Genomic DNA, 26,615 nt, shown 5'->3' on the forward strand with positions numbered 1-26,615 from the left:
ATGGACACCAGTAATCAAATTATTTGCCTTAATCTAATTAAGACAATAATGTGATTAAAACGTTTACATGAGCTGCTTTTTAAATGTTCCGTTCATGAACCCGTTTTACATGTTACCAACCTCCCATGGTGCTGAGTTTGCAGCGAGGCTGAAACAGTGTAGGACTTGAGGCAGAACGCAGACAGTGGGAGGTAGAGCAAATGGAAGTCAATGGTTACAGATTTTCAGCATTTTTCAAAATATCTTCTCTTGTGTTCAAAAACAAGTCTAAAACAAGTAAAAAGTGCGTAAATGATGACAGATTTGGCCATTTTGGGTGAACTATTCCTTCATAACAAAAACAAAAGAAAGAAATATCAGCAAAAACACCTTTACCAGTGCTTTTATTAAGTTGTTTGGGTCTGTCAGCTTGTATATGTCTGACACTTCACATTGACACACTTCAAATAAGTTACTGTACATAATGGACAATAATATATATTATTTTACAAATCATATCAGCGATTACTTTGACAACACAGACTGTTCACGAATAAAGATAATGAACATATACTGTACACGTGACAAGACATTTTCTCAAATAAAATTTCCAAACATTTTATCCAACATTAATCACACACACACGTCAAAAAAATCCAGTGCTTATAATTTACAGTATCGTCTACCAATGTCTTTACAACTCTGCACCACTAGCAGCATCAAATGACATGTCAATCAAACAGCTCAACCAATGGTGTGCATTTAGGGGCGGAGCTATCTGTATGTATGTCCAATGGAAGATGCGTGTTTGTAACTCCACTGGTAACACTGCAGTTCCATTGTTTAATTTAACATGAGGTTACAACAGAACCTGTTTATAATTAAATGAGTTTAACATGATATTAAAACCACGGAAGAAGCTTTTCTAATGAGGGTTTTCATATATAACGACTATAACATTAAATCTGTGGAGAATAAAAGTCTTTATTTATCTTTTCTACAATATAAACTGCACAGACTCTCGTCTCAAACATGATGATTTATTCAAATACACATAGCAGCTTTAAAAATGCATGTTTTCTTATCTAATTCAAGCTGTGGAGTCAAATTATTGTCAAAGGATGCTGTTTTACTGATACACTGAAAACCCCTATGGTAAAATGCTTACTGTTCATTTTAAAGGGATAGTTCACACAAAAATCAACATTTTGAGTTTCTTCTGTTAAACAAAAGAAAATGCTTTGAAGAATGCTGAAAACCTGTAACCATTGACTTCAATACTAAGATATACTGTGGAAGTCAATGGTTTCAGGTGTTCAGCATTCTTCAAAATATCTTTTTTGCGTTCAACAGAAGAAAGAAAGTCCAATAGGTTTTGAATAAGTGAGTTCTGGTGGTCATTTTTGGGTGAACTGTCGCTTTAAGTTATTATTTATAGGGATAAATCTGTGGAATAAGGTCTGCGATTATTACAAGCTCAAAATATTTCAGTGTATTATTATAATTCTGCTCTTTCTAAATGCTCCTCTTTAAATGCTTTTACAGTGCTTGCATTGAAAAAGCATCTGAATAGCAAGTAAACTCACTTTCACAGCATCACCGTGTTCATAATCATATTTTTTTTTTACAAAATATTCACAAACTTTAAGGAATAATGTTTTCAAGTAAACTTAAAAGTTGTATGAAGCTCAATGGTGACGACACCAGTTTTCCATTACACAAATGACTATTATTTTGACTAATTCAGAATTTCTCATTTTTAATTAATTCTCCTGGCTTAATTTCATTTAATTCTGCTTTCTGTTTTAATTCTTTAATATTAATTTCTACTAATGGCGAGCTACACTGACCGCCCGCTCCTGCAAGGTTTTATTCCGCACCCGACTGCTGCCGCTGTATATTCAGTCTTAATTCCCCCGCTGCCCGACCCGCTCCATTTTCTTTGTTTTATTTGCAAAATCTTCCGTTAAACAGAAATTAGGGGTGGGCGGGGGGTGGGATGATACAGGAGTGCTAATAATTCTGACTTCAGCTGTATACAGGGTGCTCTTTCCTCACAATTAAAGAGAAAGTTCACCCCAAAAATGAAAACTGATTCACTTTTTAACTCTCCTTCAAGTGCTTTGTGAGTTTCTTTCTTCAGTTGAACACTAAAGAAGATATTTTGAAGAATGCTAAAAACCAGTAACAATTGACTTCCATTAGAGGTCTGCTCAGGACAAATTTTTTAGTCCCGCTCCTGCAAGTTTTTATTCCACACCCGACCGCTGCCGCTGTATATTCAGTCTTAATTCACCCGCTCCGTTTTCACCCGACCCAACCTGGTTTCCAAAATCTCACATTTAAATTGGGTACTACCAAAAAGAGAGAGAGATAACAGATAAAAGTGTAGGTTGTGCAAGGGTTGTAGGCTAAATGTAAGTGAGGACCGTTATGTAGATGATGCACTCACAGACTGTGTGAAAAAAGCATGTGCAGAAAGCACTGGTCCATGTGTTCAGCATGTGTATCAGTCATGAGCTCTGGCTTTACTGGTGCTCAATAATAATGAGGAAATCACAGATATGCTGTTCTGAAATAACATCTCAGGAATCGGGAACGCTGTATTGTTAGACCGCCCGCTCCTGTTCAAATTACACCAGAGTTACCGACCGCTAAAAAAAAACTATGGAAGTCAATAGTTACAGGTTTTCAGCATTTCTCAAAATATCTTCTCTTGTGTTCAAAAACAAGTTTAAAACAAGTAAAAAGTGCGTAAATGATGACAGATTTCTCCATTTTGGGTGAGCTATTCCTTCATAACAAAAGTGAAGTTTTCAAACTAATTTCGAGAGGAGCACGTGATATGATTGACTGCAGCTGGCCACTCATTTACATTCACTAGTTAGCCAATCAGATTAACCCCAACTCACTATAAGTAGCCTAGCTAGAACTACTCTCTTATCTTCGTTTTCCGAAGAAACCCCCCATCCACCCCTTCTCCTCCTTTTTTCTTTTTTACCACGGGGAGCTCTCGAGAACCACCTGATCTCGTACTCCCCTCATATGCTCTATGGACCAGGCGGGAGCCCTGGGCTCACCTATCTCTGAGCTCAGGGTTCTCTCCCGGGACAGCATGCCAAACCTGCTAACAGTTGTCAAACAATATCTAAGTGTGAACTCTTGAAACAAAAGAAATATACATATGGTACATATTTATAATGCATATGATGATTTGATCAACTATACAGAATTATTCATCTAACATTTGCCAGATTACATTACTTTCCTTCACTCTGAAAAAGCGCTGTGTCATCCTAACCCAATGTTGGATCAAATATGGACCACCTCATTCATTTTCCTTCGGCTTAGTCCCTTATTTATTAGCGGTCACCACAGCCGAATGATTCGCCAACTATTCCAGCATGTTTTACGCAGCGGCTACCCTTCCAGCTGCAACCCAGTACTGAGAAACACCCACACACACTCACATTCACACACAAACACATACACTATGACCAGTTTAGTTCTTCCAATTCACCTATAGCACATGTGTTTGGACTGTGGGGGAAACCGGAGCACCCGGAGGAAACCCACGGCAAGACGGGGAGAATGGACAACCTCAATGACTACGTTCACATGGACACCAGTAATCAAATTATTTGCCTTAATCTAATTAAGACAATAATATGATGAAACGTTTATATGAGCTGCTTTTTGAATGTTTCGTTCATGATCCTGTTTTACATGTTATAGCGCATAATTTGATTAATGTCATTGTGCCACCGCGCTATCCACGTATCCTCCGGAGTTTTATGTAATTTCGGGTGTTACGTTTTTCATTTTTTCATTTTTAACTGCAGTTTGGCACTTTCACTTTCATTCAGGAACATTTCATGCATGCCCCCCTGACAAACGAGATATTGGATGCAGCTATGAACTGCTGGAAGAGTGTAGTTTTAATGGAAGTCTATACTTCCTAGACATACATCAAAGACTGTTTTTATTGCGGAAACTGAACTCTTTCAATGTAGAGAAAGTTATTCTTAAGACCTTTTATAATTCATTTATTGAGAGTATTTCGTCTTTTTCCTTTATTTGTTGGTTTTCTTTATTGTCTATAAAAAATAAGAATCGTCTTCAAGGCGTCAAGTGCTCAAAGATTTTGGGAGTTCCCCTGCGAAGTCTTGCATACTATTATGAACAGCATGTGTTGAGGATGGCACATATAATACTAGGAGACAGCACACACCCCTTAAATAAACATTATGAGTGGATGCCCCTTGGTCGACGTCTAAGGACAATAAGATGTTCCACAAATCGTTATAAATTTACGTTTGTGCCTGAAGCAATTCGGTTACGTAATAAATGTAGTTAATCGATGTATTATTGTTAGGTTTGTTTTTGTACTTGATGTCAAGTGTTGATGTGTCATGTTATATGTGAAGCACCACCATGTCAGAATGAATTGCCCCAAGGGGATTAATAAAGTTTTAAACTAAACTATACCGCACGCTGAATGAATGAAAAAACCTCCGCATTTCACGATGCAGGTGTCTGTAGTCGTCACTGACTCGGTAGGTGCAGATAATAGTGTCAAACAGCCGTGTGTGTATAGACTATCCTGTCGCAAAATTCCTACATGACGGTAATAGTTTAAGGTGTTTACATGTCTGTACTGCACTTCAATAATCAGACTAAATTCCATTTCTGTTTAGTTCGATTATGACCTTAATCGAATTAAATGAATCAAAAATTGCTGTTTACATGATAGACTCTTAATCAGAGTATTGTCTTAATCGTATTAAAATCGGATTATTGGTGTCCGTGTAAACGTAATCAATGTCAGATAATTTTTTTATCTGTTAAATTTCCATGACACTTTTTAACCCAGTGGTTGGGTTTGTCCATATTTGGCCCAACATTGGGTTATACAAACCTAGAAATTTTAGAATGAAGGAAAGAGTCGGAAAATCTGGCGAATTTTAGATTAATTACTTAAAACTTGTCCGGTAAAGTTGATCAATATCACCATATGCAATATAAACATTTATATTTAAAATGACACTTTTAAGACAAGATTATGCAATTTAATCTGCCTTTTTGTATTGTGAAAAGGCCGTAATAATGTGACTGTTAGTAAGCCTACTGTATTGACCTTTTAATAGTTTACTACTAGATTTATGCTTCTTAAACTAGTCCAACACATCATAATGCTGCATTCACACCAGATGCAGTCAAGCGCAAGTAATTTACATGTTAAGTCAATACAAAGACACGGATAGACATCCTCCAGCGATTCACACGAATGAGGTGGCGCAAGTCGGTCATTTGTTGATGCACTTAACTCACGTATCTCGTGTTTTGTGCGAATCAATCAATTGGAAAATCTGAACTTCAGCAGACATTTGCGGCGTGTTAACCAATCAGGAGCTTTCTCTTGTAGGGGCGTGATAATGACGTAGTGTCTGTTGTTGGTGTCCAGAGGGGAAATCCTCTTTGCTGACACTGGACAACAGCTCATCAAACTGGGCTCGGCTCGGTCACTGAAAGCCTCCATCATCCAGGTATAGTTTCTGGAGGAGTTGATGAACTCAGAGCTGGGTGCACCTCTGAAAGGATCTAGTGGACTCAGACACGGCGCCGAACGAAACTACACTTTTTCAGCCTTCCTACAGCACATAAACACAGCTACTATTTCAATAAAATCCATGATAGTCATTTAACAACGAACCTAGAGTCACTGGACAGACAGAAGCCCTGCCCATGATGTGAATCCACATCTATTGTGAAGTGAATTTGACACGTAAATAAAGCGAGGAAACTCAAAATGCTCACGTGTCTATTTATACAGTACGTGCCACGTCTGGTGTGAACACAGTATAAGAAACAATGTGTAAAAGAGCTTATTTTTTGCAGTAAACCAACTTTTTTCAAGATTTATTATTTTTATTTATTTATGCATTTATTTCTGAGGAAACTAAAGTGATGCAGATTTACAGAATTCAGTGTATAACAGCTTATTTTTTTGGCAGTAAACCAAAAGACTTTCTTTTTCTTTCTTTCTTTCTTTCTTTTTTTCTTTCTTTCTTTCTTTCTTTCTTTCTTTCTTTCTTTCTTCATTTACTTATTACTTATTTCTGAGGAAACTAAATTGATACAGATTTCAGTGTATAACAGAGTTTATTTTTTGCAGTAAACCAAAAATATATAGTTTTAAATGTATTTATTTATTTATTTTTCTAAGGGAACCATGTTGATGCAGATTTACAGATTAGTATGTTTAAATCTAAACCGAAGATATGGTGCAGCTAATGGCAGAGAAATGTGTAAGTGTGTCCATGGCCTGTGTGTGTAGTTTTCTGATGTGTTCAAATGCACAGAAAAGCCCCACAGGCGGGACGCAGGAACAGAATTCCTCAGGAGTGACTCCACTTTACACAAAGGGAGGAAACACTGATGCTTACACACACACACACACACACTCTTTTCATGTGGTGAATTAACACAAGCCTCCTTCGTAATCATCGTCCTCTTGAGGTGCTGGTGGTCCTGCGCTGCCCCCTTGAGGAGGCGCAGGAGATTTCTTCTTCTTTCCTCCACCGCCGCCCGGCACCTTTAGAGAGATGGCCAGCTTGGCATACTGACACACACACACACACCACAACAGATACTCGTTACTAACTCACCAATATACATATGTGATTTTAAGGTTTTTGGAAAACTTATTGTAAGTTTAGACAAGATGTTAGTTTTAGTGCTGAGCAAAAATTAATCATGATTAATCACATCCAAAACAAAAGTTTGTTTTGACATAAGATATGTGTGTTTTATATATATATATATATATATATATATATATATATATATATATGTATATATAATAAAGCATGTTAATATAGCCATATATATATGGTTTCCACATGGCTAGTTCAGTGAGTGTAATGCTTGTGTGTTTAAATATTTGTTTTATTCCCCTCAGTTTTGGTGATGGTGTGTGTGACTCACGTCATTGTCCATGTATTTGAGCAGTGGTGAGTTGCAGACCCGCGACACCTCATCCTCATCCTGCTCATCAAACGCTGCCAGCAGAGTCTCCATCGACACACAGTCCTCACTCCCACTGAACCCTGGAAGACTAGAGGGAAGCACATACTTAACTATACTAAACTATACTCCTTGCACAATACTTCACTGTATTCATCGCACAATACTTTTCTTTGCTCCTCACACTTCATTATACTTTGCTGTACTCTTTGCAGACTACTTTACTATTCTCCTAAGACTATACTTCACTTATCATCTTCCCACTATACACCACAGCACTCCCCACACTATACTTGACTGTACTCATCCCACTATATTCCCCACACTATACTTGACTGTACTCATCCCACTATACTCGCCACACTATAAGTGACTGTACTCATCCCACTATACTTCATTATACTCGACTACTCATCCCACTATACTTTACTATATTCCCCACACTATCCTTGACTGTACTCATCCCACTATACTCACCCCACTATAATTCACTATACTCCCCACACTATACTTGACTGTACTCATCCCACTATACTTCACTATATTCCCCACACTTTACTTGACTGTACTCATCCTGCCATACTTCACTATACTTGACTATACCCACCCCACTATACTTCACTATACTCCCCACACTATACTCGACTGTACCCACCCCACTATACTTCACTATACTCCCCACACTATACTTGACTGTGCCCACCCATATATACTTCACTATACCCCCCACACTATACTTCACTGTACTCATCCCACTATACTTCACTATACTCCCCACACTATACTTGACTGTACTCATCCCACTATACTTAACTATACTCCCCACACTATACTTGACTGTACTCATCCCACTTTACTTCACTGTACTCATCTTACTATACTTTGCTATATTGACTGTACTCATCCCACTATACTTGACTATATTCCCCACACTATATTGACTGTACTCATCCCACTATATTTCACTATATTCCCCACACTATACTTGACTGTACCCATCCCAGTATACTTCACTTTATTCTTCACACTATACTTGACTGTACTCATCTTACTATACTTGACTGTACTCATCCCACTATACTTCAATGTGCTCATCCTACTATACTTAACTATACCTGACTGTACTCATCCCACTATACTTCAATGTGCTCATCCTACTATACCTGACTGTACTCATCCCACTATACTTGACTATATTCCCCACACTATATTGACTGTACTCATCCCACTATACTTCACTATATTCCCCACACTATACTTGACTGCACTCATCCAACTATACTTCACTGTACTCATTCAACTATACTTCACTGTACTCATCCCACTATACTTCACTGTACTCACCCTACTATACTTCACTATACGTGACTGTACCCACCCCACTATACTTCACTATATTCTTCACACTATACTTGACTGTGCTCATCTTACTATACTTGACTGTACTCATCCTACTATACTTCACTATACTTGACTGTACTCATCCCACTATACTTCAATATACTTGACTGTACTCATCCTACTATACTTCACTATACTTGACTGTACTCATCCCACTATACTTCACTATATTCCCCAAACTATACTTGACTGTACTTCTCCTTCTATACTTTACTATACTTATCCTACAATACTTCGCTTTACTTGACTGTACTCATCCCACTAGGCTTGTGCCGGTATTCGGTAATGCGATAAATCACGGTAATGAATATGCACGATATTGTTATCGCGGGCACTTCAAAATACCGTGGAAAAATAATAGATCCGAATTTATATACTTAGAACGCGCCTTAGCTTATTTTCCATCAACCGCTTGAAGAAACACTGCGTATATGCTGCGCAGAACTGATGCGCACTCTGATGTAAACAATCCCCACATGTAGAAACCCTGTGTGCCGCCGCTGCCACCGCACTATAATCCTCACACGCAGACCGGGCACTTTCCCGGTGGGCCGACGTACTTTTTGGGCCGGGCTGATCATCGTCTTATGATTTGATCGGCCCATAAAAGGCTTAGCAGCCTATCGTTTTTTTCTGCCTTATTGATTGACGTTGCTGTGATCTGTGACTCTCTGAAAGTAGATGCTTTTTTTCCCGGACAGACAGACCGGGCCGGTCCATGTGACACTCATTGGTTCTTTTCGGTATTGACATTGGGCTGGCCCAATCACAAACTCCTATTTTGGACTCCGTGTGAGCGTGCGTCGTCTGTGTGTATTTGTCAAAATAGTCGAGAGTCAGAGAGAAGAAACGCAAGGGAGGCGCAGAGAAATCGCGGGAAATACACCGGCGTTTCATTTAGCGATTCTGAAAAGTTCTCTGTTCATTCTAGTACACGGCTAAAAACGCAAATCACGTGACCACACACTCTCTGCCCAGAGCTGCAGCCACTAGTTCAGCGGGTAAGCATAAACCCCAGGTGAGTGTATAGTGCATGTCAGACAGTTCATCTGCTGGATGATCTCATCTCACTATAGTTGTTAAACGTGATATTGAATTCATCTTGTTGTCTCTATCTAACAATTCTTATGTCTTTTGAATCACTTGTTCTCAGTTAACTGTTTTGGCTGAGTGCAAAGATAAGCTAATATATTAATTTATGTAACCACATACACTGATTCTGCACATTGACTGATTGCTTACCTTTATCGTTTAAATTTAATGCACGTTATACTGTTATAATGGCCATTATTAGTTATTAAAACTGATATTCTGCAAAAGAGACAGGGTAAAGTTCATTCTTTTCAATGGAATTGAAAGGAGACAGTTATATTTAAGCCCTGTTTTGTTATAAATATGCAGTGTGAAGATGATGCTCATAAAAATATGCAGCTACACGAGGCTGTTTGGTGTCTGTTAATCATAATATCAAAATGAAACAAATTTGACTTATATTATGTTGTCATTGTTTAGATAGTGAAACAGCCAGCAGGATGAGGTGAAAGAGGTTAAAATGTAACACTGTTCCCTTTGAAGATTTACCCATGCATTAGCAGGCAGTTTTTGTTATGTTTATTATTGAATAAGCTAAATTGACTAGTGTATGAGTGTGTGTGAATGAGTGTGTATGGGTGATTTCCAATATTGGGTTGTGGCTGGAAAGGCATCTGCTGCATAAAACATGCTGGAATAGTTGGCAGTTCATTCCACGATTGCTGATCGAAGACGGTTTCCCTTTGCACATTCACTTTGATATAATTGCTCAAGTTTACTTTTATATTGTGTATTGTTTTATTTATATTTATTTGTATTTAAATGTTTGAAGTACTTTTAGTTAATTAAAAAGTTATTAAAGTTACTAAGTTGACGAAACTGAAGTTTTTTGTGTTTTTTTACCTGTTTCTCTAGTAAAATTACAATATCGTGATAATACCGTATACCGTGATAAAAGCTCAATCAATTAATCGCAGCATGAAAATGTGATACCGGCACATGCCTACATCTCACTATACTTTACTATACTTGACTGTACTCATCCTACTATACTTCACTATACTTAACTGTACTCATCCTACTATACTTTGTTATACTTGACTGTACTCATCCCACTACACTTCACTGTACTCATCCTACTATACTTCACTATACTTGACTGTACTCATCCCACTATACTTCACTATACTTGACTGTACTCATCCAACTATACTTCACTGTACTCATCCTACTATACTTTGCTATATTTGACTGTACTCATCCCACTATACTTCACTATATTCCCAACACTATACTTGACTGTACTCATCCCACTATACTTCACTGTACTCATCCTACTATACTTCACTGTACTTGACTGTACTCATCCCACTATACTTCACTGTACTCATCCTACTATACTTCACTATACTTGACTGTACTCATCCCACTATACTTCACTGTATTCATCCTACTATACTTCACTATACTTGACTGTACTCATCCCACTATACTCGCCACACTATACTTGACTGTACCCACCCCACTATACTTCACTATACTCCCAACACCATACTTGACTGTACCTACCCACTATACTTCAATATACTTCCCACACTATACGTGACTGTACCCACCCCACTATACTTCACTATACTTCCCACACTATACTACAGAAAATTGGTAAAGGTTTGTCAGCTTCATGAAGCAGTGTTTGTAAAGAAGCCATCATTAGTGCACAGAGACTTCAGGTCTGGATGTCTGTACCTGTAACTCTCTCTCACACACTTGTCTGCAGCCACAAAGTCTCCTCGGTGCAGATGAACCAGCACTTGAGCAATGGTTTTCTACAGAAAACAGTACAAAACATCTATTGAAAATATAGCGACATTAGAAAGTGCATGCAACATTTTATTTTAATTAAAATGAAACAGATTAGTGTTGTCACAATACTGGAATTCGATACCAATTGGTACTGAAATTGTAAAGTGTTCACTTCCCGCAAACATTTGAGTGCTGTTGAGCGCGTTCTCAAACAGCGCTGATTTACCATGTGTTCACATGCTTAACAGAAATGACTGTGTTTGGCCATGAAGGTCACCGAACTGAGTGTAACTACAGATACAGGGACACTGGAGCATTTTAAAACCGCGAAGATCAGCTGGTCTATCTATAAGCTGACATACGAGCGATCCGCTGATGAATCGACTGATCTTCGCAGCTTTAAAACGCTCCAGTGTCCCTGTATCTGTGGTTACACTCGGTAAACAGCAGTGAGTTTGGTGAACTGATGACCTTCTCTGTCAATCACAGTCATTTCTGTTGAGCACGTGAACACAATGGCAAATCAGCGCTGTTTAAAAACGTGCTCAACAGCACTCAAATGTTAGTGGAAAATGGACGCTTTTAAAATTTCAGTCCCGATTAGTATCGAATTCCAGTAATCCAGTAACCCTAAAACAGATGTCCATGAGAGGTTGTCCTGAAAAACTATGAACACAGCACTTTTTGTACCTTAAAGCATGTGGGGTAGTTTTCAATCTCCTTGTACATGTTCTTCTCTTTCTGAAGGGACACAGCAGCCTCGTCCAGCCTGAAGACAGTAAACATAAACAATATGTCAAACTGTAACTAAAGAGAGAGAGAGTTTTAATTTTATTGCCATTTCAGCTTCTATGGCTACGTCATGGCAAAAAAATAGATCAAATTTACCAAGTTTTATAAATACCAATTTTCTATAATTATAAAAATAAATAACAATTTACTAACAATTAAAAGTAATCAACAGCAATAAATAATACATGAGGTAAAATCCATAAATAACAATAATAATATATAAGATAAAAATCTAAAACTAAAAATCTTTTTAAGGTTTCCTTTTGATAAAAATTTGACAATTTTAGACGGATTCACACTTAAAACCATTTCATTTAATGTGTGTCCAGATAAAAATTGTTGTCTGATAACATTAAAAATGGGGCACTCCACAAGAATATGTTTAACTGTTTGGTTTTTGTTGCAATATTGACACTGTAACTAAAGAACAATGAATACATTTACTGGTTCTTTTGTATAAAGTGCACAGATAAAATATAACATACAGAAGCGTGAATCGAGTGTAGCAATGTTATTTTAGTATTACTGCTTTATTTATCATAGTATTCTTTCATTCATTTACCTTCAGATTAGTCCCTTATTTATCAGGAGTCGCCACAGCGGAATAACAGCCAAGTATTTCGGCATATGTTTTACACAGCGCATGCCCTTGCAGCCGCAACCCAGTACTGGGAATTATCATAGTATTACTTTTATATTATTTTTATGTTTTGTTTTCATTTTAGTTAATGATTTATTAGTTTATTTTGTTTCAGTTTCAATTATAATTTGTTTATTATATTGTTTATTGTGATTATTGTTTATTAATAACTTCATTTCAGTTTTAGTAATTTTTGTTCTGCAGCTTACAGTAAACATTCAATAGTTTGGCATAGTCCCTTATCTATCAGGGGTCGCCAAACAGCAGGATGAACCACCAGCTATTCTAGAATATATTTTAAATAGCGGATGCCCTTCCAGCCACAACTGGGAAACACCCATACACTCTCACATTCACACACACACACACACACACTCATACACTACGGCCAATTTTGTCAACCCAATTCATATAGTGCATGTGTTTGGACTTGTATAGAAAACCGGAACACCCAGCGGAAACACACGCCAACACGGTGAGAACATGCAAACTCCAGCCAGAAACGCCAACTGGCACAGCCGGAACTCGAACCAGCGACCTTCTTGCTGTAAGGTGACAGTGCTAACCACTGAGCCACCATGGCGCCTACAGTCAACATCTTTCTGTTTTATTCTACTTATTCAATTTATTTTCTTTTTTAATAACCTTTAATCAGTTTTATTTAATTTTAGTCATTTTTGTTTTTCAGTTTAATGATTTTATTTCAGATTTAGTCATCAGATTTATTTTTATTAGTTTTTTATGTTATTATATCTTTCAATATTTGCATGTGTATTAATGGTCAAACACACCTGCGCAGTCTGACCAGGAGTCTGGAGGCTTTACCCAGCAGCTCTGCAGCCTGTCTGAGACGATCTTCATTCTGAACACATCAAAAACCACACCACACAGATTTCTGGATTTAATTTCACACCACTGAAACTATTAAGTATGTTGGTGTTTCCTCACCTCAAACACAGATGCGGCCTTCTGGTACAAGTCCACCGCTTTCTCTAGATCAATCGGCTCGATGAGTCTGAATAAGCAGATGACACCCGTTAATAATGGTACAGGTAAGCAAACTCAAAACACTTTAGAGAACGCAAAGAAACCACAAAACAAAAAGGCCATCAGGTTCAGAAATGCTGCATTAAGGGTCAATATCTGCCCTTGAATGTGATTTCCGGAGGCATTTTTTATAATTACCATGGTAAATGTATCTGTGTTGTTTTCTATGTAACATATTTCAATAGTTTTAAGAAAAACTGACTAGGTTGTCTTTTATAAAATCAGATGGATGGATGGAGGGGTGGATAGATAGATAATGCTAATGAATTTTAGCATGTTTGTGACATAATTTAACACATTGTTAGCCTGTCTTACATGCCTTAGCAAATTGCTAACCTGCATTGTTTTTGCATTGTTTGCTTTATAGTTGTCATATAATTAGCTGTTTTTACTGGTGTAAAGCACTTTGTTCAACCTTTGTTTTAGTAAGATGCTATAAAGTTTAATTGATAACAAGATTTAGCATAATGCTAACATGTTTTAACATACGATTTAACAATGCAGTACTGAAAAAAACAGCTTAACCCAGCCTAGGCTGGTTAGCTGTTTTTAGCTGGTCAACCAGCCTGGTTTTAGAGGGGTTTTGACCATTTCCTGGCTGGTTTCCAGCTATTTCCAGCCTGGTCTTAGCTGGTCAGCCTGGGAGATGACCAGCTAAAACCAGCTTGACCAGCCTAGCCAGGCTGGGAGCCCAGTCAAAACCAGCTATGTCCAGCTTAAACCAGGCTGGTCAAGCTGGTTTTAGCTGGATTTAGCTGGTAATTTTCCAGCCTGACCAGCTAAGACCAACTGGAAATGGCTGGAAACCAGCCAGGAAATGGTCAAAACCAACCAGCCTAGGCTGGTTTAAGCTGGATTTTTCAGCAGGGTGTTTTTAAAAGAACACATTTCCTAACATGATGTAGCATGTTTCTAACATTAGCACAACACTGGCTTGTTTTTGTATGTAGTATGATTTAACACTATTCCATGTTGAATTAGCACATTGCTAACATGTATGTAGACTATGTAGTATGATTTAGCACAGTTTAGTCATGAATAAGTACACTGCTAACATGTAGCATATTGCTTGCATGCTTCTAATTTTACTTAACTAGATAGATAGATAGATAGATAGATAGATAGATAGATAGATAGATAGATAGATAGATAGATAGATAGATAGATAGATAGATAGATAGATAGATAGATAGATAGATAGATAGATAGATAGATAGATAGATAGATAGATAGATAGATAGATAGAGACAGAGGCTTGTTTTTGTATGTATTTAGTAGGATTTAACACTATTCCATCTTGAATTAGCACGTTGCTGGCATGTTGTGTATGTATGTAGTATGATTTTGCACAGTTTATTCATAAGTACGCTGCTAACATGTAGCACGTTGCTCGCATGCTTCTAATTTTACTTAATACAATGCTAGAATGTTTCTACATGTATATACTGTAATGATTTTGCACACTGTTTTTTATAGAATTAGCATATTGTTAACCGGATGTAGCTTGTTGCTAGCATATTTCTAATTTGTTTCAACATGTATGTACTATGATTTAACACATTGTTAACATGAATCATGGTGCTAGCATGTTTCTAGCATGATTTGGCATTACGATAGCATGTTTTAGCAGGATTTAGTACTTGTATGCATACTTCTTAAATTAAAGTTGTTAACATGTAGCATGTTGCTAGCATGAAGATTTAGCATATTTAGGATTATGACGACATAAAATGTTCTTGTTGCGATTAATTGCTGAAGGTTTTATGGTGGTATATGGTATACAATATCGAGCTAAACTCAATATTGTATATCTGCAAAAATGTTTGCAAAATAATTGAAATTAAATTGCAAAAGGATTATGAAGCACAACACTTTACGCTATAGTCTCATTAGTAAACGTTGCATTAAAATCAGCAATGAGAAAAGCCTGATTTATTACTATAAAAACATAACAATTAACATTTTATCATTTATAATGGGATTATGACTGCGATTTTAACATGTTATGAGGCATTAACTAACAAATAAACATCAACTGTGATCAATAAGAGCTTAAGTAGTTTTCAATGTGAGTATTCAGTGTTGATGTGCAATAGCCCTAAGAAAAGTCACAGTATCTGCATATCGTCACCTTAGAATGATAAGGTTCTGTCTGATATTTTTGTCAAAATTGAGTTATACGCATATTCTTATTAATTGACAACATATTTACATGATGTGATGCTTTTGTATGAGTTGTTTACATTTTAAGGCCTTTTATTTGAAAAGCAAAAACGGTTTATCTACAAAGCTGAACTCTAGCTTGGCTCTATATGGTTCTTTCTGTGAGCCAATCAGCATTTTTAAATGTATGCATGAGGACCAATCAGGATCAGCTTTCTTTGTCATTTCGCCATACTGTTCCACTGACAGCGGGAAAGACCAGAAAGACAAAATGACACAAAATCAGAGTCGGCTAAATAATGCTGCCACACCACACAAAATTAAGATGTGTGTAAATGTGATGATTTAGAAGCATTTTTGACATTGAGATGAAATGTTAAATTTTACATTGTTGAAAAAGAAATGAATATTTTAACAAAAATCTATATTAAATGTGAAATATTTTTATTTGTGTGTATATGGTAAGTAAAACATTTTTCTGTGTTTATTAAACTCATTTGCTCATTTAAATTGATCATTAAGCCTTGAATGGCAAATACTTAATTTAATCATGGGGCATGTAATTCAAGAAATATAAATCAATAATTCATATAAAGCATAAAATTTAACAAATATTAACATATTTGTTAGGTAAAATTAAAAGCTGTGCTGGACAAAATCTTTAGCACAGCCTTGTATGCTTAATTTGAACAAGAAAAAAATATTTATCCTAAAACATTTAATAAATGTTATATGGCTCGTTTCCACTGACTGGTACGGTACGGTTCGGTTTGGTACCGGTCACCTTTATCAAGCTTGCGTTTCCACTAACAAGGGTACCCTTTTGGTGGGCGTGGTGTATGACAGAAAGTTTCAGTCGACGTCATTCTAGCTCAAGGAAATGTCTACAGTAAAGCTGTACGGGTCACTTACATATCATATGAGAAGCGCTTCTCACAACACAGATGCTTCATACACATAAATACTTGTGTAGAAATGTTTATTACTAACTTTACTATGAACATGAGTTGATTATAACTGCAGATCAATGACAGTGTGAAACAGCCTACTGTAACATCTGTAATTATATTAAATAACTAAATAAATGAACATATATAAACACATTCAGCCCCTTACAGTCTCCGATATGTTACCAACTACAGAAGAACACACAACAGATATTTCGTCGGTATTTAGGTTCAAAACAACACGATATATAGCCTACAGTCAGTGTAAACTTCTCATCTGTGTCTGTAATCTTCAGCAGCACATGTATCCTCTGTTAGACAGTAATTCCATTATTCTGAGTTCATATTAGTCCAAAAGGTGATAATAACAATAATAGTTATACATGGCAGTTTGTTCACGTTTGCTGAATAATAATGTGCTCCTTTATTCCAGCTTCTCCTTTGTTTCTTCACGCTTCACTCTCGTGTTTGTCAGTGTCTGACAGGATCGGGTTTCAAAAGCACGCCAATAATCAAGCGCAGGTTATTATCATCAGCTCTAGAAGTTTGTTATTTCAGATATAATGTTAGACGCGCGCGAGCGCAAGGAAGAAAGCGAAACCGCTCGCGCTTCAGACTGCCTCGTAAAAAAAACTACGCGGCACAGGGTAAATCTGCTCTTCTTGGCTTTGTGGCTGTTCATCAAGACGACGACAAGGTTTATTTGAGCCCGGGTCGACCATGGCTCGTTATTATATGTATTTATAATTCCGCTGTAATTTCTCGGCTGTGCGTGTATTTCAAACATGGCGGTTTTTTTGTTTTCATTCTGGCTTGTTGCGTAAGCGAATGACGCCTCTCTGTAAACCAATAGCGTTCAGCTGCGCGTCTGGCTCCGCCTTTTGGTACCCTTTCTCGTGTTTGGTACCCTTTCGAAAGGGTGCTGAAAAAGTGGTACGGTACGGTTCGGTTCGGTACGCCTTTTGACAGTGGAAACGGCCATAAAAGCGTACCGAACCGAACCTACCACTCAGTGGAAACGGGCCTATAGAAAGCAAAAATTTTACTTTCTCAAGCATCAACATATTGTTACAACACCAATATATATATTTTTATTGTATTTCTTGAAAATTAATGCTTTAGTGAATGATCTGCCAAATAGAACCTTATAATTCTGAGTGGAAAATGACTTTTCAGAATGAGAAGGTTCTATCTGCATTTACCGTGGTTATTTTACTCCAATTTACAAATGTAAGAGAACTTTGATAATTCACATTTAGAGTACATTAGGGTCTCTGTCATGTTAATGTATGGAAGAGAACTGTTATACACATATTGCTCGCTATTTGGAATGCAAAAACTTTGAAGCTCAATGTAGGACTTTCTAGTATGTGTCAGTATTGTTTATAATATGTATATTATTAATGATAGGTGTTATTATGCTATGAGTATTTGAAGAATAAATATAAGTATGTATATTTTCCATGTTAGTTTAAATGTAGGCACATTTATATTGTATTTTCATGTATGTCATAATTCTGATTCTGATTATGGAGATGTGTATTACCGTTTCTAGCCGATAGGTTGTGTCTGTATATAAATTAAGACGCAAGTTTCGTTTTTCCTCAGCTAGTTATTGTTTGGGGCTGGTACGCTTGCCAGTTTATAACCTAGCTAGCTAGCTACTAGCAACTGTTGATTGAACGAGGAAGGACGTCGAAGTTTGACAGACTAATGTAACGCCAGTACTTAGGCTGTCTAGTTTGTGGACGAACATTGTGTGTGTGAACGCAATAAAAGTTCAGCAGTGGCTTGAGTTGTATCCATCGTACTTGCCCTAAAACCCTTCCAGTGGGGAGTTTATTGAGGTACAGTGAGTAACTTGATAAAAACTGGACACTCAATATCTCAAAATCATTAAGCACACAGATAGAACCTTATAATTCCAAGGTGATGATATGTCTAAGCATAATACAAGCATTTTCTGCTTATTTCCCAGTTATCATCAGTCATTATACTCACTTCCCAGCTCTGTCCAGTGCCATTCCAGCAGTGCCAGACGTGCCGTTCTCCACATACATAATGCTGGCCTTCTCTATCAGCTGAATGGCTTCGGGCATTTTCTTCATGTCCTGCAGGGTCAACAAGAGTCACTGTCTGATCATATCTAACAGTGTTCAAATTGAGTTAGGATTAGGACAATAACATAGTGATGCTTTATGAAAAAGATAACCGCATCTTCTGTCAGTAAATTTGGTACAGCAGTTATAAACTAAAGAACAATTATTTTACCGGACCAAAGGTGAAAATAAGATTCCTCTATTACAAAAATTGGGACATTATCTATTGCCAATAATGGACATTACAGCTTTTTTGAAGTGGCACCACATTTATTTTCCTTCAGCTTAGTCTCTGATTTTATCAGAGGTTGCCACAGTGGAATGAACTGACAACTATTCCAGCATATGTTTTACACAGCGGATGCCCTTCAAACCACAACCCAGTATTGGGAAACACCCATACACTCTCACATTCACACACACACACACACACACACACTCATACACTATGGCCAAAATCAATAATTATACTAACTTAAACTAAATAGCTTAGTTTAAATTGTACAAATATTTTGGTTTTTTTTCTGTGCTTTTTAATCCATTATATGCAACCTTCTTTCAAACAAAGATTTTCCAGAAACATGGAAAATAGGAACAGCAAATAATAACTTGACTTCTAGTTGATCATTTGGTATCAGAAGTGGCTTATATGAAAGGCGAAGGCCTCTAGATTACGCTTATTTTACCACAATAAAATATGATCAAGCCTTGATTTTTAATGATTTCATTAAGACAGTAAGGTCTGACTTTGCTTAGACAAAAGTCTTGTCACAGAACGGAAATAATGTCCAGTATAGAATATAAAGTCATGCTGCAGTGGAAACAGAATGAATATTGTGTCTGACTCCATCATGAGCTTGGAGGACTGCATCCATACATCTCTGCAATGACTCAAATCACTGATTAATAAAGTCATCTGGAATGGCAAAGAAAGCGTTCTTGCAGGACTCCCAGAGTTCATCAAGATTCTTTGTGTTCATCTTCTATGCCTCCTCCATCTTACCCCAGACATGCTCAATAATGTTTATGTCTGGTGACTGGGCTGGCCAATCCTGGAGCACCTTGACCTTCTTTGCTCTCAGGATTTTGATGTGGAGGCTAAAGTATGAGAAGGAGCGCTATCCTGCTGAAGAATTTGCCCTCTCCTGTGGTTTGTAATGTAATGGGCAGCACAAATGTCTTGATACCTCAGGCTGTAGATGCTGCCATCCACTCTGCAGATCTCTCGCACGCCCCCATACTGAATGTAACCCCAAACCATGATTTTTCCTTCACCATACTTGACTGATTTCTGTGAGAATCTTGGGTCCATGCGGGTTCCAATAGGTCTTCTGCAGTATTGGTGATGATTGGGATGCAGCTCAACAGATGATTTATCAGAAAAATCCACCTTCTGCCACTTTTCCAAATGATCAACTAGAAATCAAGTTATTATTTGTTGCTCTTACAACTGGGATCGACGGCAAGACTTTTGTCAGGTAGTGTAGGTTATACTCTTCAAATCAATGACACATTTATGATCACATTTATTATAATGTGATGAACTACACCTTATACAAAATAACAGCAAAATATGACTCTGGAAAGAAGCTAATTCTGGAAAAAGCTGGCTCAATGAAAAACACTGATTTCGCATCTACAGATCATTCAGACTGGTTAATATACGAGCAGCTCACCTTCAGCATCATACCAGCTTGTTCATACGCTCTAACAAGAAGAAAAACACATTTTATTATGGCTGGAAATCACATGAGGAGTTACACAAATATGGACAGTGATAATGATGGACAGTTAACAATAGAACAGTAGTGTAGTATGATGCTGACTATTAATTAGGGCTGCACAATATATCGTTCCAGAGAGAGAGAGAGAGAATATTTTTCAGCTTCTATGTCATGGCAAAAAAAAAAAAAACAGATAAAATTTACCACATTTTATAAATACAACTTTTGTATAGTTTTTAAAAATATTCTAACAATTAACAGTCACCAACAAAAATAAATAATACACAGGGTAAAATACATAAATAATAGTAATAATTAATAATAATGATAATAAATAATAATAATAATAATGATAATAATAATAATAAATAATAATAATAATAATAATAAAAAAAAAAAAATAATAATAATAATAATAATAAAAATAATAATAATGATAATAATAATAATAATAATGATAATAATAATAATAATTAATAATAATAATAATAATAATATTAATAATAAATAATAATAATAATAATGATGATAATAATAAATAATAATAATAATAAATAATAATGATAATAATAATAATAATAATTAATAATAATAATAATAATAATAACAATAATAATAAATAATAATGATAATAATAATAATAACAATTAATAATAATAATAATGATAATAATAATAATTAATTAATAATAATATTAATAATAATATTCATAATAATAATAATAATAATAATAATAATAATAATAAATAATTATAAATAATTATAATAATAAATAAATAATAATGATGATAATAATAATAATAATAATAATAATAATAATAATAATGATGATAATATACAAGATAAAATCTAAAATAGTTTTTAAGATTTACTTTTGATAAAAATTGTACAATTTTAGACGGATTCACATTTAAAAATATTTCATTTAAAGTGTGTCCAGATAAAAATTGTTGTCTGATAACATTAAAAATAGGGCACTCCACAATAATATGTTTAACAGTTTGGTTTCTTTTGCAATATGGACACCTTGGTGATTCTTCTCCTTTAAGTAAATGTTCATGTGTGAGTCTTGTCCAATGCAACATCTTCTATAAACAATCTCACCGTGTCTTGAGGTAAAAAATAAATGTGATTGTCTTCCTATTTCTGGCTGAATTTCAAAAAGTTTATTTTCTGAGCACTGATCCTATTCTGTTTGCCATTTGTTTAGAATATAACCTTTTATTAGTGGCTATAGATCTGTAGGTGGGATTTTGCACTCCTTTAACTTTCCAGTAAGGGCTGTTTTGGCGGCTTGCTCATTACCTATTAATCCAGCATGTCCTGGGATCCAGCAGAAAACTATATTATAAAACTTTCTCTGTAGTTCATTTACTTTGATAAAAATGTCAATAATAATGGGGTGCTCCAGTTAAAAAGACTTCAATGTTTGTAGACAGGATTTTGAGTTAGAAAAAATAATAAAAGTATGTCCTTCAGCATTTTCAAGGTGTTCCAAAGCTAAAAAGAGAGCCTTTGCTTCCGCTGTTAAAATTGTATATCGTTTCACCATCAATATCGAAATGTGCGAGTCCGCAATAGTCACATTGCAGGGATCCGCAATGGAGTTGCGATTATAGTTGACCAGACATCACAGTTACCAACATAGCAAAGTTTATTATTTGCATGAGTTAAGACCTGTCACCTGACTGTAAGAATTTGAAGCACTTGGGGACAATAAATCATCCATTTGTAGCTTAAAGATTAATTAGCTTAAAACGATACAGTGCTACATTATTATACAGTTATTATTTCATTTCTGCTTCTGGATATATTTTCTCTATTAAATTTACCTTTGCTTGTTATTTTTTATTGTATGCAGATATGCTCCCTTAATGAATCCTCCCAATCGGTCTAAAATTATGACTTCTTTACCAGCTATTCAATTCATCTGCTGAGTCCGTTTATTTTCCAATATCGTGCAGCCCTACATTAAACAATACTTTCATTTAGCATAGTTATTTATGGTTAACTAGTTTGTCAAGTATAATAGTTACTTACTTTGCTGCATGGAAGAGTCTGTGAATTTGTGTTAAGTAAATACAGAACTGAATGAGTGAATGAATCTAATGCTTAATCAAATACAATCATCATTATTGTTTAAAGGTTCAGGGTTGATAAGAACATGGTAACAACAACATTAACAAATTAGTAATGTTTTGCAATATTATTTGAATTTAAAATATCTATATTCTATTTGAATATATTTTACAGGTCTTTTTCAGTGGTGCAAAGCTGAATTTACTCCAGTCTTAAAGGGCACATAGTTTACCTCTGTTTTATGATTTAATATTAATATTTTGGTTCTTCTGAGTGTGCCAGTTTAGGTTCAGTTTAAAACACAATTCAGATTTTTTTATTATAATGTGTTAAAAAGTGTCATGTTGGGGGCGTGTCCACAGTTCGCTGATTTAGGGGTGTGTTGCTTCACATGTAAATTAGTTTCGGCTTCCCGTCCAACGTAACAAGGGGGCGGAGCCATGAGCTCACCCGCTCTGTGTTTGCAACAGAGTCTGACAGACTGAGAAGAGCAGGAGTGAGAGGATCCGCATTCAGTCGTACATGTACGACTCTGACACAGACCAAGCAGAGAGTACAAAATCATTTGTGTCTTTGTACAGTTTTACAGCCAACTGTGTGCTAGTTTCAAGTGCCGAGCTTGTACACAGAAACTAATAACCACGCACACTGAATTAACTTTGACTGAGGCACCGGATGCGCCGCTCGAAGCTGCGACACGGCACACCAGACACTCTCAGTGGCGCTGCAGAAACATGAAGTGTCCCGAATCGTCGCGCCACGCATTTTTGAATTCTAAACATAGGTTTCTGCAGCGGTCCGCGGCGCCCAGCCGTCGACTTGAGTGTACCCTGATAGAAACCTATGCTTAGAATTGTAAAACGCATGCTAGTTAAGATCACAGGGAGCTTCTGGGATCACGAGAAATGCAAACGGCTGAAGTATAAGGCAGACTCAATGAGAAGTACACATGTTTGCAAACCTACCTAAAGATACAACCAATAATTCCGATTAGAGCGATAATGTGGAGAATATTGCTCTTGTGTTGAGCCCAATGAGCCTTGCATCTAAAAATAGAGCTAGCGTGTTCCTTTAGTGATATCGCTTCGACTCACGCTGAAAATGGCGGACGTGAATCAACAAACTGAGGATATGATGACGCGCCAGTCAATTAATATTGGTGGACGGGGGGACCGCACTCCTACGTAAAGTTGCGGTCGATCTGAAAACAGCTCCAATTGGTCCACCGTTTTTATGTTGTTAAATTGAAAAAAAAGCACTGGGTGTGCTAATATCACCCCAATATGACGGTCTATACACCATACATGCACATATGTCTGTCCAAACAGCTTGAAAAGTAGATTTTTTACCATTGGTGCCCTTTAATGTCAAAAGATCTTTCAAAGTCATTCTAATATGCTGATTTGATGATTAAGAAACATTTCTTATTGTCGGTGTTAAAAAAAAAGAAGATGTGCAGCTTCATATTTTTGTGGAATTTGTATAGAGAACTGAAAACACATTTACTTCAAATATAAATGTGACCTAGGACCACAACTGATGTTAAGTCATGTACTTAGGTATGTTTGTATGAATAACCAGCCATGTTTTATTTTTTATTAATTCACTCATTCATTTTCCTTCGGCTTAGTCCCTTATATATCAGTGGTCGCCACAGCGGAATGAACCGCCAACTATTCCGGAATATGTTTACACAGCGGATTCTCTTCTGGCCACATCCCAGTACTGGGAAAGACCTATACGCTTTATATTTAATAATTAAAGTTATAGATGTTTAGAAGAAATCATGAGAATGTTTAGTAAAGATCCTGTTTAATTAAGACATTTTGTTTATTTAATTTCATTTTTGATTAGTAATCATTTGGAGAACTTTGAAGGCGATTTTTCTCAATATTTAGATTTTTTTATAACTATCAGGTTTCAGATTTTCAAATAGTCATTTATTCATTGATTTTCCTTCGGCTTAGTCCCTTATTTATCAGGAGTCACCACAGCGGAATGAACCGCCAACTATTCCAGCATATGTTTTACACAGCGGAAGCCCTTCCAGGCACAACCTAGTATTGGAAAACACCCATACACACTCACATGTACACACACTCATACACTATGGCCAATTTAGTTTTCCCTAATCCGCCATAGCACATGTGTTTGGACTGTGGGGGAAACGGGGGCACCCGGAGGAAACCCACGCCAACATGAGGAGGACATGCAAACTCCACAAAGAAATGACAACTGACCCGGTCGGGACTTGATCTAGCGACCTACTTGCTGTGAGGTCACAGTGCTAACCACTGAGCCAAGGTGCTGCTAAATAGTTATACAGTATTTTGGCCAAATATTGTGCCATACATCAATGGAAAGCTTATTAATTCAGCTTTCAAATGATGCATAAATCTTAGTTTCCAAAAAAAAATCGGCATGTATGACTGGTTTTGTGGTCCAGGGTCACAAATATTAATGATCATTAGATAAATTGAATGCATCATTGCTGAAGAAAACAACAACTTTTGAATAGAATAGACTACAAACATGCATATATAGGATATTATTTCCATATAAATAGTATCCAATATTTTAACATGAATTGACACGAAGCTGTACTGCATAATATTTGTTCAACAGATTAACTCTATGATTTAATCTTTCATTTACACTAGTAAAGAAGCTGTTAATGAAGTGCAGAAGAAGGATACGCTTTGTTTTCAGTGTGATATTCGGCCTCCTTCAGGTAAGCATCCTTCGCTTGTTCAAACTGTTTTGCGTTTTTGAAAGCCACAGCTGATATAATATCAGAGGAAAAAGCATTGTTAAAAAGTAATACCGGTCATATTATGTTAGATAAATCACAACTTGCTTAATAAATCAAAGTTATCAATGCCAGATGTTAGTTAGTTTTCTATCTTTACCTGCTTTGGCCATCTCTGAAGCGGCTCCGTCGTAATCAGGTTTCCACTTGGTCATGCTGGTCTTCAAGCTGAATGAAAAACACAACATTTATCATATTGTGATGTAGTTCCTAGAGAAACATGCAATATTAAATGAGAAAACAGTGGGCGTGGCTTGTTTTTTCGACTGCGAGCTGATTGGATGTAGTAAAGTAGGCATTGAGAGCTGCGGTCACACTCCACTTTTCTCCTCATAGACTTCCATTCATACGCACATGAATGCATCAGACCGGAAACGCAAGCTTCACAGGTCGCTGCATTGGAAAATTTCAAGCTTGGTGAACTCTGACCTGCGAAATCACATCACGTGATTGCGTGAGACCAATCGAAGATCAAAACATGACCCCTCTGGACAGAAATTTAAAACATGGACCAATCTCTCACTTTTTTTAATGTCAATCTTGTTTAATCCCGCCCCTTTTTGCAGAGCTATACAACAGAATCACAGGAAAAGGGTTGTGGGAGAGTTACAGACTCCTAACAGACTCCTCCTGCTCACCATTTCTGTTTGCTTGAGGGGCGTGGTTAAGTGTGTTAGCCCCGCCCAATACCTCAGACAGACCTAATCTGAGAATTTAACTAAAAACAAACAGGAAGCGCATTTTCAGATTTCAATTTTATATTATAAGGGCAAACTTCTTTTTTTTTTCTTAATGACACACTAACCAAAGCTAACCAAATCACTTTAAATCAGTGGTCTCAAACTCAATTCCTGGAGGGCCACAGCTCTGCATAGTTTAGCTCCAACCACCTCTAACTCACACCTGATGGACCCTTTTCACAAGCCTGTTATGACATGTTTAACGGTCATCATAATTTTAAATCCTTGATGTTTTTAATATTCTGATTTAAAATAAAATGTATGAACATTTATATGTATTTATAAATGTAGTATATCATCTTTGCTTCAACTTACAAAAAACTAGTTATAGATT

General features: G+C 36.4%; 1 protein-coding gene across 1 annotated transcript in view; it reads right to left on the reverse strand.

Moving 5' to 3' along the window:
• Positions 1-368: 368 nt before the first annotated feature.
• The window catches only part of napgb (N-ethylmaleimide-sensitive factor attachment protein, gamma b), a 27,625-nt gene continuing 1,378 nt past the window's right edge, over positions 369-26,615 (reverse strand). Inside the window, exons 2-12 of the mRNA XM_056445723.1 lie at positions 25,642-25,709; positions 25,429-25,513; positions 22,694-22,711; positions 20,606-20,636; positions 18,832-18,941; positions 13,622-13,688; positions 13,465-13,535; positions 11,932-12,010; positions 11,185-11,264; positions 6,967-7,096; positions 369-6,601 (exon numbers count right to left, since the gene is read on the reverse strand). Of these exons, the coding sequence (XP_056301698.1) occupies positions 6,461-6,601; positions 6,967-7,096; positions 11,185-11,264; positions 11,932-12,010; positions 13,465-13,535; positions 13,622-13,688; positions 18,832-18,941; positions 20,606-20,636; positions 22,694-22,711; positions 25,429-25,513; positions 25,642-25,709 (880 nt within the window). The 3' untranslated portion in view covers positions 369-6,460. The remainder of the gene's footprint in view (positions 6,602-6,966; positions 7,097-11,184; positions 11,265-11,931; positions 12,011-13,464; positions 13,536-13,621; positions 13,689-18,831; positions 18,942-20,605; positions 20,637-22,693; positions 22,712-25,428; positions 25,514-25,641; positions 25,710-26,615) is intronic.

This window comes from Danio aesculapii, chromosome 2 (genome assembly GCF_903798145.1).
Source record: "Danio aesculapii chromosome 2, fDanAes4.1, whole genome shotgun sequence".
Taxonomy (NCBI): domain Eukaryota; kingdom Metazoa; phylum Chordata; class Actinopteri; order Cypriniformes; family Danionidae; genus Danio; species Danio aesculapii.